Source organism: Xyrauchen texanus, chromosome 44 (genome assembly GCF_025860055.1).
Source record: "Xyrauchen texanus isolate HMW12.3.18 chromosome 44, RBS_HiC_50CHRs, whole genome shotgun sequence".
NCBI lineage: Eukaryota > Metazoa > Chordata > Actinopteri > Cypriniformes > Catostomidae > Xyrauchen > Xyrauchen texanus.
In genome coordinates, this window is record NC_068319.1 from 2,925,098 (window position 1) to 2,943,747 (window position 18,650).

Genomic DNA, 18,650 nt, shown 5'->3' on the forward strand with positions numbered 1-18,650 from the left:
GCTTTACGTCAAGTTTTTACTGGTTAATAAGATTAGATCTCACCTTAAAACTGCTTCTCATCACAGCTCCTGCCTTTAGCGTTTGCTTTCTGTAATTCCGTCTGTTCAGAGGATTGACGAGACCTTTCAAAGCTGTCAGGACTTAAACAGACATGAAGGAAACAATCTTTCAGGCCAATTAATTAATGTCAGTTTAATGCATAATTAATGACAAGAGGCAGAGGGCAAGCTTTTCAGTGGAAGACTTAAATATGAATTGTGCACTTAAGTGCACAAGTCATATGGAGTACTTTTATGGTGCTTTTAAATGGTACAGAAAAGGGCAGCATCAACATCCTGCTAAGTGTGTTCTGTTGTGGGCCATTGCAGAAAATCAAACAGTTTGAAACCCATTTTTGGGTGAACTATTCCTTTAATAAAACAGAGAATCCCTCCTTACTCAAGTAATCGGGCATGTTTTTCAGGTGAGGTTTGATGACGGCAGGGTGAAGGTCTTTGTCGTGTCGTAGCAGCTGCAAGTCTCTAGGATTGTCTTCAAAATACGTCTGTCACAGATAACTCAATCCAGTTACTACAGTCGTCCAACACCAGAGACTAACTGCTTAAATGAGCTGCGTTTAGAGAGCATGCGACCGATTAAACCTTGAGTATCTCTGAGTTGAGCAGCTCCTGTTTGATCTCTTTCAGTCTGGCCTCCTTCACTATATTTATACATGAGATTAATTATGATGTATCAGCCTGTCCTGAGATCTCGGCCACTCTCACGTCTGGGCTGCAGTATGCTGTGTGCTGTCGGATCATCGTCTGCACCTGCTGACCCAGTTCTTTAGTCGGGACAAGAACTACAGCCCTGACGGCTTGCTCACGTACAGTCTGTCACTTTAAGGAAACATAATGAGACCAAAAGAGACACGCTGAGCCACGTGTTTACATTTAAACGAACCCATTAACAATTAAAAATCACCTGTTTGGATGCGAGGATCCGTTGGATCAGCGGTATGGCAAACGCTGCAGTTTTTCCTGATCCGGTTCGAGCTCGGGCCAGCAGATCTTTCCCCTCCAGCGCCAGTGGAATGGCTTTCTCCTGAATGAGGGTTGGCTGAACCCAGCCTAAACCAGCCATAGTCTGACAGGAATACACAGCACAAATAATACATACTGACACTTGAGACAACTCCAAAAAAACAACAATCAATATGTTGACTGATGTCATAGAGCAGCATACAAGACTATCAAGTCTGATGAAAATACTTCAGACAGATAGACATGTATAGGTGATGACATCACATGGTAATATCATGAGATATATGTATGTATGTATGTATGTATGTATGTATATATATATATATATATATATGGGACAGAAAAAGGGAGACTATCGAACATTTCAGGTAAGTGTAGTCATACTAAATACAGTCTTGCAAACTGCCTTAAGTCATTAGCAACAACTGCACAAAACAAACTGCTGGTATTTTGTGATTTTTAACATACGATCATCTAATCCCATCTCATGAAACGGCAGGCTCCATCTTCACACGTGTGTTTGCGCACAGTCAGGCGTGAAGTTAAACTCCACTGACTCCTCCCCGCCATCTGCCGTACTGGAGGAGAACTGCAGGTCAAACCAAACCACGCACCACTTATGCTAATATAGCCACCTTTATAGAACAAAAAATACTAGAAAAAAATATTTGTATTTTTATATAATTATAAAAACATTTAAACAGCATCTGATGCTGTATTTTCAGTAAAACGCAGTTTCTGTCGTTTGACCCTGTCACATGTAGTTACTATGAGTAACCGCTGGGTGTCGCTGATGTCTCTAACGCCCAATTGACACAGGACAAACAAAAGCGTCAACGTGAAGAAAAAACAGAACACGGACACAAATTACAAGTGAGTTTGTCCTTTTAAATATCACATTTCATCATTTAATATCTCTCCTACTAGATCAGGTTCAAACAATGATTTGTGCGACAAGGAAAACAGCATTAAACTGTCATTAACGTCACGCAGATACAGTCGGAAGTAAATATGCTGCTGCTGTTGACCTACACAACAACACACCATTGCACAAAGCACTTGATGTTTCTAATATGAATGCTGTAATATTTCATTTACTATGCGTTTATATTGTGTGTGCATGTCTTCCAACACACTCAGAATACTTTTTGTACATGTAAAGAAGACCAGATCTGATATGGAGACACAGGTAGGCTATATTTGATGGGGTTTTGTGACTTATTGTTGTATATGATAAAAAGGATACACAGTCTCTTAATTATTATGTGTTACATTTTTATTGATATCTGTGTTTAGATGAGGCAGCGTGTGTTTACTGGGGTGGTCACACAGATGCAGGAGCATCATGGCATTGTTGATAAGGAGGTTCATTTTCCAGTGAGGTTTGTATTATTATTGGTTTGTTCTGTAATAGTGTCAGGTTGATATGACGTGAGATATGCAATATAATGCTGTGTTTGTGTGTTGTGCTGCAGTGTTGTGGTGGGTCGTGTGCCACTGGTGGGCGAGAAAGTGTTGGTGAAAGCTGTTCAGGACCCCATGAAGCCCGTGGGTTGGACCGCACAGAGAGTTCAGGCTCTGAATGGACAGGTAAGCAGCAAAATGTCCTCTTTAACACTGATCCAAAAGGAATGTGTTTGCATTTTTGCCACTGTTGCACTGTGTGTAACAAAATACATCTGTTGAACAAAGTATCCAGTTTCTCTATAGTCTATACTATGCTTCTTAAAGGATAGTTCACCCAAAAATATTAGTTCACCTCATGTCATCCCAGATGTGTATGACTTTCTTTCTCAAAAGCTCAAAAAAGCACACAAAGGCAGCATAAAAGTAATCCATATGACTCCAGTGGTTTAATCCATGTCTTCTGAAGTGACATGATAAGTGTCATTGAGAAACAGATCAATATTTAAGATCTTTATTTTAAATATAAATCTCCACTTTCACTTTCATATTCTTCTTCTTGTGTTTTTGGGATTTACATTCTTCATGCATATCACCACCTACTGGCCGGGGAGGATAGTTTATAGTAAGCACTAAAATATTGACCTGTGTCTCACCCACACCTATCATATCGCTTCTGAAGACATTGATTAAACCACTGGCGTCTTATGGATTACTTTTATGCTGCCTTTATGTGCTTTTTGGAGCATCAAAATTTTGGTCACCATTCACTTGAATTGTATGGACCTACAGAGCTGATATATACTTCTAAACATCTTAATTTGTGTTCAGCAGAAGAAAGAAAGTCACACACATCTGAGATGGCATGAGGTTGAGTAAATGATGAGAGAATTTTCATTTTTGGGTGAACTGCCCCTTTAAATTGTATTTAAATCAGTTCACTTAAGTGTTGAAGTGAAATCAGCTTTTGCATTTAACATTAAGAAAACTGTAGCTTGATGTTTGCAGGATGCATGCAAATTAGTGCATGTTATTTAGCTAATCAATTAGCGTCTACTTGAAATTTGTAATGCATTTTGTAATAAATAAAAATATTAAGGAACTTGGGTTCTCAAAACTAGTTCTCTTTATGTTCTTCTCTGTCAGCCCTTTAAATCTCCTCCTCCGCTGTTGCCCTCCATGTCTTCAAATCTGAAGCCTGGGATTTTAGGGACTAAACCACAACCACTGCTGAAGTCCCCAAAGATACCACCACTAATTCCCAGCATGCAGCCAAATCCAGGTATGTGACAGACTGTCCATTATTAATCCATCTGTAATCATCAGGCTTTCTGTTTTGTTGTTTTGTTTACTTAAAATCTTCAAATTACTCTGTTTAATGTCACAGGTGGTATGATCCAGATGGCCCATCACCAGCAGATGCCGTGGAGCGGTCCATTTGACGGTTGGGGTGGAGGTCGGAAGAGACACGCTGAGGTCATGGGAGGTCGTAGAGGTGGACGCTGGTGAGTCAGATCACTTGTTCAGTGGCTGTGTTCTGAATGGGTTAGTAGCTTTCTGTACAGTATATACTGCATACTATTTAAAAAACAGTATTTCGGTGAGTTGAGCACAGCTATCAACTTCTGCATTGCATATTCATCTGGGTATTTAATGCAAACAGATCATTCACATACTATGCACAGCTATGCACAACTGCTCATTCTGTTGTTCTGCATGCTTTTTGTCCTTGTTGACCATTGCGTGACTCAGGGAGGATGGAGGAGTAGGTATGTGGGGAGGAGATGCCATGCACCAGAAGAGGAAAAGATGGAAGGCCGTGTCAGATGAGGACGTGTCTAAAAAGACGTCCTCTATTACCACACAAAACACCCCTTTATTCTCCTGTTTCTCCAGGGACATGTAAGTCAGTGGACAGTTAAAGGAATTATATTCATGTCTTTTACATGAAATTTAGTGAGTCGGGTATGAATTCAGTAACATTTCTGTTGGACTGAGTGAGTTCATTCAGAGAAGGATTCATCTGGGGTGCGTTTCCCATACAACAACGTCACTCACTGTGTAACCACCATAGTTGATGCATCGTTGGAGAAATTAACTAGCTAGTCACAAATGTTTCCGGAAACCGTAGTAACTATGTCGCACATCCATTGTTCGAACCACCATGGTTCAACAACATAGCTGTCATTAATCACGTTCGTAGGGGGTGGAGTAATAACTTACACAAATATTAGCGGGCCTGGGTAGCTCAGCGTGTATTGGTGCGACTCCAGGGGTGGTAGACAGCGAGTTCGAATCCAGGACGTGCTGAGTGAATCCAGCCAGGTCTCCTAAGCAACCAAATTGGCCCAGTGGCTAGGGAGGGTAGAGTCACATGGGGTAACCTCCTCGTGGTCGTGATTAGTGGTTCTCGCTCTCAGTGGGGTGTGTGGTGAGTTGTGTGTGGATCGTGGAGAGTAGCATGAGCCTCCACATGCTGTGAGTCTCCGCGGTGTCATGCACAACGAGTCATGTGATAAGATGCGTAGATTGACATCTCAGAAGCGTAGGCAACTGAGACTTGTCCTCCGCCACCTGGATTGAGGCGAGTAACCTACTTTGTATGTCTCAATGCCCTTCATAGTATGGAAAGATTAAGACATTTTATTTCATTCTATAAATACTTGTTTATTTTAACTCTCAGCCGATTAATCGGTTGTTGGCCTTATGCACCACCTTAGTTATTGGTATTGGCAAAATCCACTATCGGTTAACCTCTATTGGATATATAGTAACTTTACACAAACACAATCAGTAAGCCATTTATCACACTAGTATGTTCACAGGTATAATGTTTAAAAGAATGTTTTGAAATCACTAAAATAATGTTAACACACATAGAGGTCGACCGATAGTGGATTTTGCCAATACCGATAACTATGGTGGTGGGAAAGGCCGATAACCGATTAATCGGCCGGTAGTTTTTAACATCGATTGATAGAATGTAAAAAAAAAAGAAATTCTTTTTTACTTGGCAGGCAAAGACAAATAGACCAAAATGAATAAAATCCCAGATGCAGTTTTTGTTCAACCAAAACCCCAATAATAACCAGAAGATTTAGTGCATAATGTGAGACTTTTAAGTATAAACAAGCCCAAAACACACCTGGGACTCTTATTTTGAAATGACAAAATAATGAAAAAACTATCAGCAGCTATCAACATAGATTTTTGCCAATAACCGATAGTTCCAAAAATGCAACTATCGGCACAGATTAATCGGTAAAACCAATATATCGAACATCTTGTGGCTATACTTTTGAAACTGAGTATTTTTTATTTTCTCCCCAATTTGGAATGCACAATTCCCAATGCACTCTTAATTCCTCGTGGTGGTGTAGTGAATCGCCTCAATCTGGGTGGTGGAGGATGAATCTTAGTTGCCTCCGCATCTGAAACCGTCAATCTGCGCATCTTATCACATGATTTGTTGAGCGTGTTACCACGGAGACATAGCGCGTATGGAGGCTTCACGCTATTCTCTGCGGCATCCACGCACAATTCGCAACGCGCCCCACTGAGAGCGAGAACCGCATTATTGCGACCACGAGGAGGTTACCCCATGTGACTCTACCCTCCCTAGCAACCGGGCCAATTTGGTTGCTTAGGAGATCTGGCTGGAGTCACTCAGCATGCCCTGGATTCGAACTTGCGACTCCAGGTGTGGTAGTCAGCGTCAATACTCGCTGAGGTACCCAGACCCCCAAACAGTGAGTATTTTAACGTTTATGGATTGGCCTCATTTACTTCCATTGTAAGTGTCTCACTGTAACAAAGATTTTTGCTTCTTTCAAATAAACGAGGGACGAAACAAGGGTAATCAACATTATGCCACAAATGATGTCGATGGAGCTTAACTTCTGTTGAACCCGCAATATTCCTTTAGAAACAAGGCGAGGGCACGCTTCTTAACCAGAACCCTCGACGTGACGTTTCTTGAAATCCTTCACGTCTCCTCTTGATTTTTCCAGCCAGGCCTGTGACTGTCTGGAGCTTCAGCGGCGGTACCCTCACCTTCAGGTGCCCTTAAACCTGATCCACATTCAGCTGTCCTGGACAGAGAGTTTCCCGCTCACACAGCCTCTGTCTCTGAGAGGACCTTGTCTGTTTCACGTGGGCTCACAGCAACCTGAGACCGAAACTGCTGTCTGTGAGTCTACAGATTCTACATTCGCCGTTAAGGTATGTGAGATGAACCCTCCTCAGCCCTGGCGTGACAGAACAATTGTGTTTTGACTATCAGCATAAAGTCTGGTCCACACTGCAGATTATTCCAGCCAAGATCCACCTACTTAGAAATCAATGATACCACAAAATAGATAGGTATGAAAACATTTAATAATGGCACAGCAGATTTCACAAATGTTTTGCGAATGTTTATACAGACTTTGAAATAGGGATGCGACGATAGGAAAAATTTTGGCCGAAACCGATATTTTGCAACTTACTTTATTTCACTTTTTTACTTTGGAGTTATGTTTTAAAAATGTACAAAGAGTACAGTTTTAACAATAAATCATTTCCATTGAACATTGGATTCAATCTGTCGAACACGTGATAGGCCAACATTTGTAAGAGAGCCACAATGAAAGATGCATACAAGATAAAACGATACAAAAAATAACTAAATATGGTAACATGATGATTTATATGAAAAAAAACGTTATTTTTGACTTCTAAAATATTTTAGCATTTTTTTCAGTTCAAAACAACAGAACTCACATTTAGCATGTACTGTATGCACTGTATATATATATATATATATATATATATATATATATATATATATATATATATATATATATAATAGTACATTACAAATTCATCTATGCATATGTTGGGCAATTCCACGGAAATATCAACCACATCAAGGAACAAAAACCCCTTTTAATTTCTGTTTTATAGTGGTATAATGGACAATGGATAATGTGGTCCAGACCGCTAGAGGGCGCCGCTTGCTCACACAGCGCTGAATGCAGAAACTGAACCTTTTAAGGTTTAGTAATCGTGCAAGACCGTATTGCGATTAATCTTAATTCAATCAGTCATGCAGCTTTAATGGATATCATACCAATATCTCAGAAGTCAAATTCTGCTGGTTTCAAAGCATTTTGAATGGTTTCACTCGTCATGTAGCCTATAGATAAGTGCCGTTTTCACTACTGTCACATCTGTTTATGGCATTTTTAATTAAATAATACATATTCTTAGGAGTGCCAACCTTTCTACATATTATGGCTATTATTATTTCTGGACTGTGCATTTGAATTCACAGTTTTCTGTTTTTACGAAGGGTGTTACTAATTATAAATCAACCATCGTTTTTTCATTTCAACGTTTTCATGCTTATAAGCGAATTTGGTCAATAATTAAACTGACCTAACATTCTCACAGAGTGTAATGCTGTTATTGTTTTTTTCTCTACAGGTTCTGTTACTCTCTATGTCATGCGTTGAACACTTTTATTCACAGTGTTGTAACATTTCAAAGGACGGTCAGACACTGAAGGAGGCTGTACATCCTACCACACTACTCAAAGTAAGAATATCCCGCCCTAAATAGAGTGCAATAGTTGCCACCCTTTTTTTCAGTGAGGTCAGAAAGGTATTTTTCACATTTATCATCTAACATTAGCTTATGTTATGTAGCTAGCCTGCAAAAACTCACTTGGAGATTCTCCACTCACTATCGAGCATGCTTTCTCATTGTTCAGTCTTGCTTCAAGATGTGGGTTATGTAGCTCTTCACCCGAAATTATACTTGATTAAACAAAACAAAACGTTTTAGAGGGGGCCTGGGTGACTAGCTTGACGCTGACTATCACCCCTGGAGTCGTGAGTTCGATGCCAGGGCGTGCTGAGTGACTCCAGCCAGGTCTCCTAAGCAACCAAATTGGCCCGGTTGCTAGGTAGGGTAGAGTCACATGGGGTAACCTCCTCGTGGTCACGATTAGGGGTTCACGCTCTCAATGGTGCGCGTGGTGAGTTGAGCGTGGATGCGGCGGAGAATAGCGTGAAGCCTCCACACGCATCTCTCCGCGGTAACGTGCTCAACATGTCACGTGATAAGATGCGCAGATTGATGGTCCCAGATGCGGAGGCAACTGAGATTCGTCTGCCGCCTCCCTTCTGCGCTCATCGCAATCATCGCACATTCACTTGAAGCAACCAAACTGCTGTAATTCTTAAAACCAAGCCGTTTTCTTTACTCTCTTTTTTGTGTGTGGTGTAGTTCATGTTGGTGGACGGTGGAGGTGAGTTGCAGCTCCCAGGAGGTTCTTGGTCACTCAAACTGGACGGATCAAACCCACTGAAGGACAGCTCGACTCTAATCAACACTGCAGTGCGCTGCATAAAGAATCAAACCGCTCTGGATCTGTCAGCCTGCACACAATGGTCTGTATTTAAACATGTACCCATTTACTTCAGATGAATGATTCTTGATATGTGAATTTAATAAATAGGTATATTTCTAATATGTATTCATTAAACAAAGGGCTCAGGTCACTTTATTTACCATACAATTGATATTTTGCCAATATTTGAATAATAATCTATATTTTAAATGTATTTAATATTATTTATATAAAATTTTAATATTTAGTATGTTTTAATATGTTATATTTATTAAATAATTATTTTAATCTAATATGTAATATTTATTAATTAAAGTGAGGGCTCGTTTCCCCTTATTTACCATTGAATTTATGTTTTCCAATATTTATTTAATAATGAATAGTTTTTATTTATGTCATATTATTTATTTAAAATGTTCATATTTAATATATTTTAATATTTATTAAATAATAGTTGTTGTCTAATATGTAATTTATATAATATTTATTCAATAAAATGATGGCTCATTTCCTCATGATTGACCATTTATTTAATAATTGATATTTTTTATTTATGTAATATTTAACATATTTTGATATTTCATTTTTATTAAATAATAGTAGTAGTTAATGTAATTTTTAATATTTACAGTGAGGAAAATAAGTATTTGAACACCCTGCTATTTTGCAAGTTCTCCCACTTTAGACACCTGTCCACCCCATACAATCAGTAAGAATCCAACTACTAACATGGCCAAGACCAAAGAGCTGTCCAAAGACACTAGAGACAAAATTGTACACCTCCACAAGGCTGGAAAGGGCTACGGGGAAATTGCCAAGCAGCTTGGTGAAAAAAGGTCCACTGTTGGAGCAATCATTAGAAAATGGAAGAAGCTAAACATGACTGTCAATCTCCCTCGGACTGGGGCTCCATGCAAGATCTCACCTCGTGGGGTCTCAATGATCCTAAGAAAGGTGAGAAATCAGCCCAGAACTACACGGGAGGAGCTGGTCAATGACCTGAAAAGAGCTGGGACCACCGTTTCCAAGGTTACTGTTGGTAATACACTAAGACGTCATGGTTTGAAATCATGCATGGCACGGAAGATTCCCCTGCTTAAACCAGCACATGTCAAGGCCCGTCTTAAGTTTGCCAATGACCATTTGGATGATCCAGAGGAGTCATGGGAGAAAGTCATGTGGTCAGATGAGACCAAAATAGAACTTTTTGGTCATAATTCCACTAACCGTGTTTGGAGGTAGAAGAATGATGAGTACCATCCCAAGAACACCATCCCTACTGTGAAGCATGGGGGTGGTAGCATCATGCTTTGGGGGTGTTTTTCTGCACATGGGACAGGGCTGACTGCACTGTATTAAGGAGAGGATGACCGGGGCCATGTATTGCGAGATTTTGGGGAACAACATCCTTCCCTCAGTTAGAGCATTGAAGATGGGTCGAGGCTGGGTCTTCCAACATGACAATGACCCGAAGCACACAGCCAGGATAACCAAGGAGTGGCTCTGTAAGAAGCATATCAAGGTTCTGGCTTGGCCTATCCAGTCTCCAGACCTAAACCCAATAGAGAATCTTTGGAGGGAGCTCAAACTCCGTGTTTCTCAGCGACAGCCCAGAAACCTGACTGATCTAGAGAAGATCTGTGTGGAGGAGTGGGCCAAAATCCCTCCTGCAGTGTGTGCAAACCTGGTGAAAAACTACAGGAAACGTTTGACCTCTGTAATTGCAAACAAAGGCTACTGTACCAAATATTAACATTGATTTTCTCAGGTGTTCAAATACTTATTTGCAGCTGTATCATACAAATAAATAGTTAAAAAATCATACATTGTGATTTCTGGATTTTATTTTTTAGATTATGTCTCTCACAGTGGACATGCACCTACGATGACAATTTCAGACCCCTCCATGATTTCTTAGTGGGAGAACTTGCAAAATAGCAGGGTGTTCAAATACTTATTTTCCTCACTGTATCTAATATTTATTCATTAAACAAACTCTAATTTTCATTTATTTACAACTGAATTGATATTTTGCCAATATTTATGTATTAATTAAATGTTTTATTTACTTATTATTTATTTAATATTGTAATATTTTACATATCATGATATTTCATATTTATTAAATAATAGTAGTAATTAATATAATATGTAATATTTATCTAACATTTATTAATTAAACATACACTCATTTTCATTTATTTACCACTGAATTGATGTTATGCCAATTTTTATGTAATAATGACATTTTATTTACGTATTATTTATTTAATATTATAATATTAATCTTATATACTATATTTATCTAATATGTATTCATTAAACAAAGGGCTCATTTACCTTTATTTACCATTGAATTAGTATTTTGAGGATCAGGAAAGAAAAGGTGTTTTAAAGGCAGTGAATGCTGTTACTATATATGTTGATGAAAGATTATGAAAACAAGCATTTTTTGTGAGAATATTTGATGAAAGACATTTATTGTGAAATTAAGTAAGTATTTTTTTGGTTGGGTTTGTGGCAGATGTTGGACTAGAATGAACTTTCTTTCCTTCATCTAAAGGCACAAGATGGCAGAGTTCAGATATCTGTCTGGAGAGAAAATGGAGACGGTCGTGGTCTTGATGCCAGATGTTTGGAATCTAGTGCCGACTGAGGAAGAGTGGACGAAGTCACGACAAGAACAACCGGTACGGACGGCAATTCTGCTTTTCAGTGATATCAGAGTTCATAAATATTAAGAGACGTGTTTGAAATATGTCTTTCAGGATGATGAATCACTCCCAGAGTCCTTGTCTTTGGTTTTTCACCCTTACGCTGGACTGAATCTGTCTGTGGTGTCTCTGTCATCGTTACTGGAGCCCCAATCGCCCCAGACGAGGGACAGCTATGAGGTGTGTAATTATACCATAAAGAGAGAACAAATACTGCTGTGCGAATTCACAACAAAATATGTCATATTTCAGAAGTTAAAGTGTTGCAGATTGTTTCAAGTTGACTTGAAGGCAGCAAATATCATGCATTTAATACATAGTTTGCATGCTTTTAAACTGGCTCAGATGTGCTGTCATGTGTGCATTGTGTTTATTGTCATGTGACGGTTTATATCAGGTATGTCTGATGGCGGAGATGTTCAGTGAGATGCTGCAGAGAGATTTCGGGTTTCAGCTGTATCAGTGTCTGCGCCGTCTACCGCAGGGACCCGGTGACCCTTTGACCTCTGACACAGAGGACAACAGCACAGCACCGGTACACTGCAATATTTTAATGATCATTTTACACCCCCTTTCTGGCCCTTACACTTAAACAGGCGACTGTTTTTACCACCGTTCTAAACATTTCTCTATGTAGGACGATGAGCCTAAAAAATCCGACAAGAAGCAGCAGTCAAAAAAGAAAGTATCGACTGATGTTAAGAAGAGAAAACCGAAAGAGAAGGACGAGGAGAGAGACACAGATGAGATCTCAACTGAAAAACAGCCTGAGAAGGACAGTAAATCTCAAAGCGCTGGAGGAGACGGTCAGACCAGCAGCGCGTCAGACAATCAGCTGATCAAGAACAATGTAAGAAATGACTTGTTTTCGTTTGTGTTTGTATTTGAGCCTCGTCTAATGTTTCTCCTCAAAACGTCACTATGTCTGTGTTGGTTTAAGGAGCGTCCTCCGGGCTGGACTGCAGAACTTCCTCGTAAAGTGCTCCTGTCGTGGGTGTTCTTTGATCGGCAGCTCACAGGAAGTCTCAGAGAGTCAGATCTGCTCAACATCCTGTTGTCTCTCGGCCTGTATCTCAGTCCTGCTCAGGTTTGTTTTCCATTTAAATGTTTCCCCAAATTTTGGAGTCATTATTCCCAGAGAAGGACACTTCAGCTTTGTTCCTACACTTAGTGAGTTGCCTACATAGTGAGCATTCTAAAGACCAAAGTGTACTTCGGTCAGCGTTCGCCTACAGGACGCATGACACAAATTTTGTCATCAGCAGAGCGCTCAAGCACTGAACGCCTGCAGCCCGATTTTTCTAACCGCGCGTTTTTGACCGGCAGACTGCGCATGTGCCTGGAATTGTTTGCACGGATTAGGAATAAAGGAATAAAGACACCCAATATTTATTTGTATTTGATATTTATGTATATTCAGTTGTCAAATATTGATGTCAAATATTTCAATTTAATCTATTTATTTAGTTCTCAATTTAGGGACATTTTTGTCCCATCTTGCCCCTATTCATTTCTGTTTCTTGTCCTCTCGCTCGTTCTATCTGTTCCTCATTTCTCTTCTCTCATCAGGCGCAGCATCTAGTGAAAAAGACGATGGTCGGTGGTCTTTGTCCCTACAGAAATCTCTGCAGTCGCTGGACAGACACCGATCAGACCGACAGCAGCGTCACTGATGAGGGTGTGTGTACTGTAAATACAGTCATCAAATACACATATAAACATATTCGTCTGTAACATTATACAAATGTCACTGTGTGTTTCTCTCAGGAAATAAAGCGCTGTTTCCCGGTCCGTCCTGCAAAGAGAGAAACTCCGCCCGACACTCTAGTGCCAGTAGTAACACAGATCTAGTTAACTACAAAGGGAATGTCATTAACATACCAAACCTACTGGGGTCTCTGGACAGCTGCAAAGCCAGTCAGCGTGATCTAGAGAAGTGTATCGCCACACTACAATCAAGACTTGGTAAGACAAAGCCAGATAAATAGCGCAATCTTCTGTCTTATAGGACCTGTGATATGACTCAAATATTGTCATGTTTTACGAGGGGCGCACACTATATTGCTTGACCATGTCTGCATCAGCCAATATAGTTTGTTTTTATATTATTGGCATCAGTTTGATTACGCCAATTTCGTGAATTTTTTGTCTATGATACAGGTTTTTTTATAGTAATAGTTAATTAGGTGTTAATAAATAATAATAGAGGTAGACCGATTGCTTTTAGGAAAATGTTGTTCACAGTTTTTTCGTACATTCAGATATTTTGCTGATTGATGTCATGCATTTAAAATTCCAGATTGTGAGTTTTATTGTGAATATCATTTATTTATTTATTTTTACATTTTTCTAAACGGGTCAAAAGTATAGGTTAATAATATAGAGCATTATATCTGTTATTTGTAATAAATAAATAAACACCCCTCGAACACCTGGGTGGCTGTTGATAGGTGTGGAATACAGCCATAATAATAAAAGAAATGTATTGCACACTGCCATAGTTTGCAAATATTTATTAACCATTAAAGCTCGGATGGGAAAAAATACTAATGGAAAAATTTTTAATAACTACAGTCTTGACCAACACAAAATAGGTGTCGTTTGAATGTTTAGAAACTCATGTAGACATTATGACCAAAACTGAGACTTGCAGACACGTGTTCATCAAATACATCAAAATAGTCATGTGTCATATGTTGCTGGAAAGCTCTCAAAGAGTAAAATACAACCAAAAAATAGAGCAAGTAACCGCTAAGTATATGTCTTTGACAATTATGTTGGTGTTGCTTATATGCCATGTAAAAGGAACATAAAATATCACATATCATTACTTAGAGGCGGCTATTATCTTTCAAACAAGTCCACACACAAGATAATCAGATGTATAGATCATAAGATAATCCACATGAAGCACAATGTTACATATGGCCACCAGGAGATGGCGCCAAATACATGACACAGACTCAATGATGACTCAAATGACACAGAATGAAACTCATTCTGTGAAGTCTCATTATTAAAATCACGTCTGCAGGCTATGCAAACCTTTAGTAATTGTTGTGTTTGCATGTGTAATTAGTTCTTATGGACAATTATAATGTTTGGAGAGGCTTTTGGTCACTTGGAGATGTTTTTAGACACTATATCATAGTACGGGGATTTGCTGAAGTTCAATCTTTCATCATTAACAATATTCATCCATATTTGTATCTATGCAATATAAATATATATATATATATATATATATATATATATATATATATATATATATATATATATATATATATATATATACATACACGGATCAGCCACAACATTAAAGGCACCTGCCTAATATTGTGTAGGTCCCCCTCGTGCCGCCAAAACAGCGCCAACATGCATCCCAGAATAGCATTCAGACATGCTATTCTTCTCAGCACAGTTGTACAGAGTGGTTATCTGAGTTACCGTAGACTTTATCAGTTCAAACCAGTCTGACCATTCTCTGTCGACCTCATTTTGCTAATACGTGTTTGTAAAAGTGAGGTGTTTGTACATGAATGCAATTTATCTATTATTAAATATATTACACATGAATTATTATATAAACGTAAATTTTTGAAACCACAATTTTTATTGATATGAGCCAAAATGTATTGGATCATCAGTACGTGACGTTCTATGTGCACCTGTATAAATGGATTGGATTGATCATATTTAAGTTTGAGTTTGTTTTCTAATGTATGGCCCTTGCATTTTGTGTATCCGTATGATTCAGAGGCAGCAGAAGCAAAACAGGCCTCTGAACAACAGGAACAGATCCAACACAAAGAGCTGAAGAAGAAACTAGAGAAAGCCGAGACATTTAACAAAATCTATGAGAAGTGTTTGAGAGAGAACGCCAGTCAAATGACCTCCGTCATTGAGACAATGCAGAAAATGGTCGAACAGGTGTTGTTGTTTTTGTGTTTATTTAATTATACACAGGTCCTTCTCAAAAAATTAGCATATTGTGATAAAGTTCATTATTTTCCATAATGTAATGATAAAAATTAAACTTTCATATATTTTAGATTCATTGCACACCAACTGAAATATTTCAGGTCTTTTATTGTTTTAATACTGATGATTTTGGCATACATCTCAAAAAATTAGCATATTTCATCCGACCAATAAAAGAAGTGTTTTTAATACAAAAAAAGTCAACCTTCAAATAATTATGTTCAGTTATGCACTCAGTACTTGGTCGGGAATCCTTTTGCAGAAATGACTGCTTCAATGCGGCGTGGCATGGAGGCAATCAGCCTGTGGCACTGCTGAGGTGTTATGGAGGCCCAGGATGCTTCGATAGCAGCCTTAAGCTCATCCAGAGTGTTGGGTCTTGCGTCTCTCAACTTTCTCTTCACAATATCCCACAGATTCTCTATGGGGTTCAGGTCAGGAGAGTTGGCAGGCCAATTGAGCACAGTAATACCATGGTCAGTAAACCATTTACCAGTGGTTTTGGCACTGTGAGCAGGTGCCAGGTCGGTGCTGAAAAATGAAATCTTCATCTCCATAAAGCTTTTCAGCAGATGGAAGCATGAAGTGCTCCAAAATCTCCTGATAGCTAGCTGCATTGACCCTGCCCTTGATAAAACACAGTGGACCAACACCAGCAGCTGACATGGCACCCCAGACCATCACTGACTGTGGGTACTTGACACTGGACTTCAGGCATTTTGGCATTTCCTTCTCCCCAGTCTTCCTCCAGACTCTGGCACCTTGATTTCGAATGACATGCAAAATTTGCTTTCATCTGAAAAAAGTACTTTGGACCACTGAGCAACAGTCCAGTGCTGCTTCTCTGTAGCCCAGGTCAGGCGCTTCTGCCGCTGTTTCTGGTGCCTGTGCACAGTGGCTCTGGATGTTTCTACTCCAGACTCAGTCCACTGCTTCCGCAGGTCCCCAAGGTCTGGAATCGGTCCTTCTCCACAATCTTCCTCAGGGTCCGGTCACCTCTTCTCATTGTGCAGCGTTTTTTGCCACACTTTTTCCTTCCCACAGACTTCCCACTGAGGTGCCTTGATACAGCACTCTGGGAACAGCCTATTTGTTCAGAAATTTCTTTCTGTGTCTTACCCTCTTGCTTGAGGGTGTCAATGATGGCCTTCTGGACAGCAGTCAGGTCGAGCAGTCTTACCCATGATTGCGGTTTTGAGTAATGAAACAGGCTGGGAGTTTTTAAAAGCCTCAGGAATCTTTTGCAGGTGTTTAGAGTTAATTAGTTGATTCAGATGATTAGGTTAATAGCTCGTTTAGAGACCCTTTTCATGATATGCTAATTTTTTGAGATAGGAATTTTGGGTTTTCATGAGCTGTATGCCAAAATCATCAGTATTTAAACAATAAAAGACCTGAAATATTTCAGTTGGTGTGCAATGAATCTAAAATATATGAAAGTATTTTTTTATCATTACATTATGGAAAATAATGAACTTTATCACAATATGCTAATTTTTTGAGAAGGACCTGTACAGTACATTCATTGTACTGATTTTTATTAATCTACAATGTCTTTGCTTTTTAGACAACAGTCCTCGCAAATACAAAGGAAGTAAAGGATGAGAAGGTGTAGAACGCCGGAAACTGGAGTTGCATGCCGATGCAATAGTGTTTGGACCAATGAGAAGTCCTGGACGTTAGCGTGTCTCTACTTACTTGTTTATATGCTTAAAAAAAAAAAAATCAGGTTCTCATTTAAAGAGGAAGTGTGTTTTCTTGCACATAGAGATAGAAAGAATTAGATCCTTCAGTTTCATTATGACGTTCATGAAAAATTGGTTTTATTTGAAAAACAAAATGCTTTGATCGTTTATTTTAAATTGTATATGCATTGATCCCAGCTGTACGATTTGATCCCTGATTAGTTGGTTTGTTTGGGAGGTGATCTTTATTTATTTAGTTGTTTTTCATTTCAATAAATTGTATGTTTCTAGTTTTGTTTGGGAAAATGGCAGCTATCAAAGTATGATCCATCCATAAACCTGACAATCTCTGTAATCCCATACAGTGGTTAAATGACACCTGTTCTGTATCCAAGTGAAATTTGACTCTGAATTTAAAACAAACTGTAAGTTAGAAAGACATGTCTACTTCATGCTGGTTTGGTTTTGACAAGAAAGGCCATCCTGCTTATTGATTTGTTCTTCTAAAAGTTTAAACACTTAACAAAATGTGTTAGGATGAAACAGTTGATGTCTGCTCCAATTACATTTGATTATAGATTTGTTATTGTGTAATAAAGCATAAACATACTGTTAGAAACCATCAAAATACATACATACATACTTTTCAGTGTTTGTATGAGTATAGTCTGGTATTTAGTCTAGACTAAACAGTAGAGTTCAGTCATTCAGAAAATACTGCCTAAATTTAATACCCCTTGCAGTTAAAATAGTTTCCTGCTGACTCCATCCAACAACCCCAATTTGATGATCTAGGCTACTGTGAATTGAGGATTTAACCAAAGGTTAAAACTAAAACAATTCAAACAAAAGTATAATGGTTTGCAAACAAAGATGTCAACTTATTTGGATATAATTGGCAAAACTGTAAACGTTGTTGTTATATTTTCCTCAGGGACCATTTAGGTACTATTGTTGAACAATTGCATAAAATGTTTAACCGTCTTCCAGGATCAAACAGATTATTTATTGAAATGTCCTAACATGCTAATGAGTAAGTTGATCAAATAGACTTAAAACAAATCTTTTTTTTTCTCCCTTTTTGATTCACTACATTTTGTTGACAATGTATACATGTCCAATAAATCTCAAGACCTCATGTTTAAAAATGTTTTTGCCTGGATTTAATGATTTAATTATCATTCTTTTATTATTATCTTTGATAACCACACTCCAAATGTGAAAAAGTACCACTCCCCATCATTATTAATATGGAGTTTTCTTTCTCATGTAATACATTAGTCTATATTATGGTATAGAGTGTTCTTCTATTTTTGTAACCAACGAGTATAAGTGTAGTGTAACGTGAATTTATTAAACCTATTATGAAGAAGGATGTCCTCGTGAATATAAGTTAGGTCAGGCGGACATTGCCACAACTCTTCTACATAGGTGGGCCTACATACTTGG

The 18,650-nt window shown here is 38.6% G+C and overlaps 1 protein-coding gene across 3 annotated transcripts; it reads left to right on the forward strand.

Annotated features, from left to right (window-relative positions):
• Nucleotides 1-1,811: 1,811 nt before the first annotated feature.
• Nucleotides 1,812-18,332, forward strand: LOC127637111 (cell cycle and apoptosis regulator protein 2-like). 3 transcript variants are annotated; one of them, XM_052118021.1, is made up of 19 exons: nt 1,812-1,896; nt 2,164-2,212; nt 2,320-2,405; nt 2,499-2,613; nt 3,574-3,709; nt 3,815-3,932; nt 4,180-4,329; nt 6,438-6,648; nt 7,894-8,004; nt 8,698-8,861; nt 11,385-11,511; nt 11,590-11,715; nt 11,933-12,070; nt 12,173-12,385; nt 12,476-12,622; nt 13,105-13,213; nt 13,303-13,500; nt 15,293-15,465; nt 17,084-18,332. In XM_052118021.1, the coding sequence occupies exons 2-19, from the start codon at nt 2,201-2,203 to the stop codon at nt 17,129-17,131; spliced, it is 2,382 nt and encodes a 793-aa protein (XP_051973981.1). In that variant the 5' UTR covers nt 1,812-1,896; nt 2,164-2,200; the 3' UTR covers nt 17,132-18,332. The 3 variants fall into 3 exon arrangements, with proteins under 3 accessions (XP_051973981.1, XP_051973983.1, XP_051973982.1); XM_052118022.1 differs by having other exon boundaries at nt 1,882-1,896; nt 2,186-2,212; XM_052118023.1 differs by lacking the exon at nt 2,164-2,212 and having other exon boundaries at nt 1,837-1,896.
• Nucleotides 18,333-18,650: the final 318 nt, after the last annotated feature.

Excerpts from the sequence above, each read along its gene's own strand:
- LOC127637111 (XM_052118021.1), top strand. Across the intron at positions 2,406-2,498 it reads GAGGTTCATTTTCCAGTGAG|TGTTGTGGTGGGTCGTGTGC; the intron begins GTTTGTATTATT and ends GTTGTGCTGCAG. Across the intron at positions 12,071-12,172 it reads AGGACAACAGCACAGCACCG|GACGATGAGCCTAAAAAATC; the intron begins GTACACTGCAAT and ends TTCTCTATGTAG.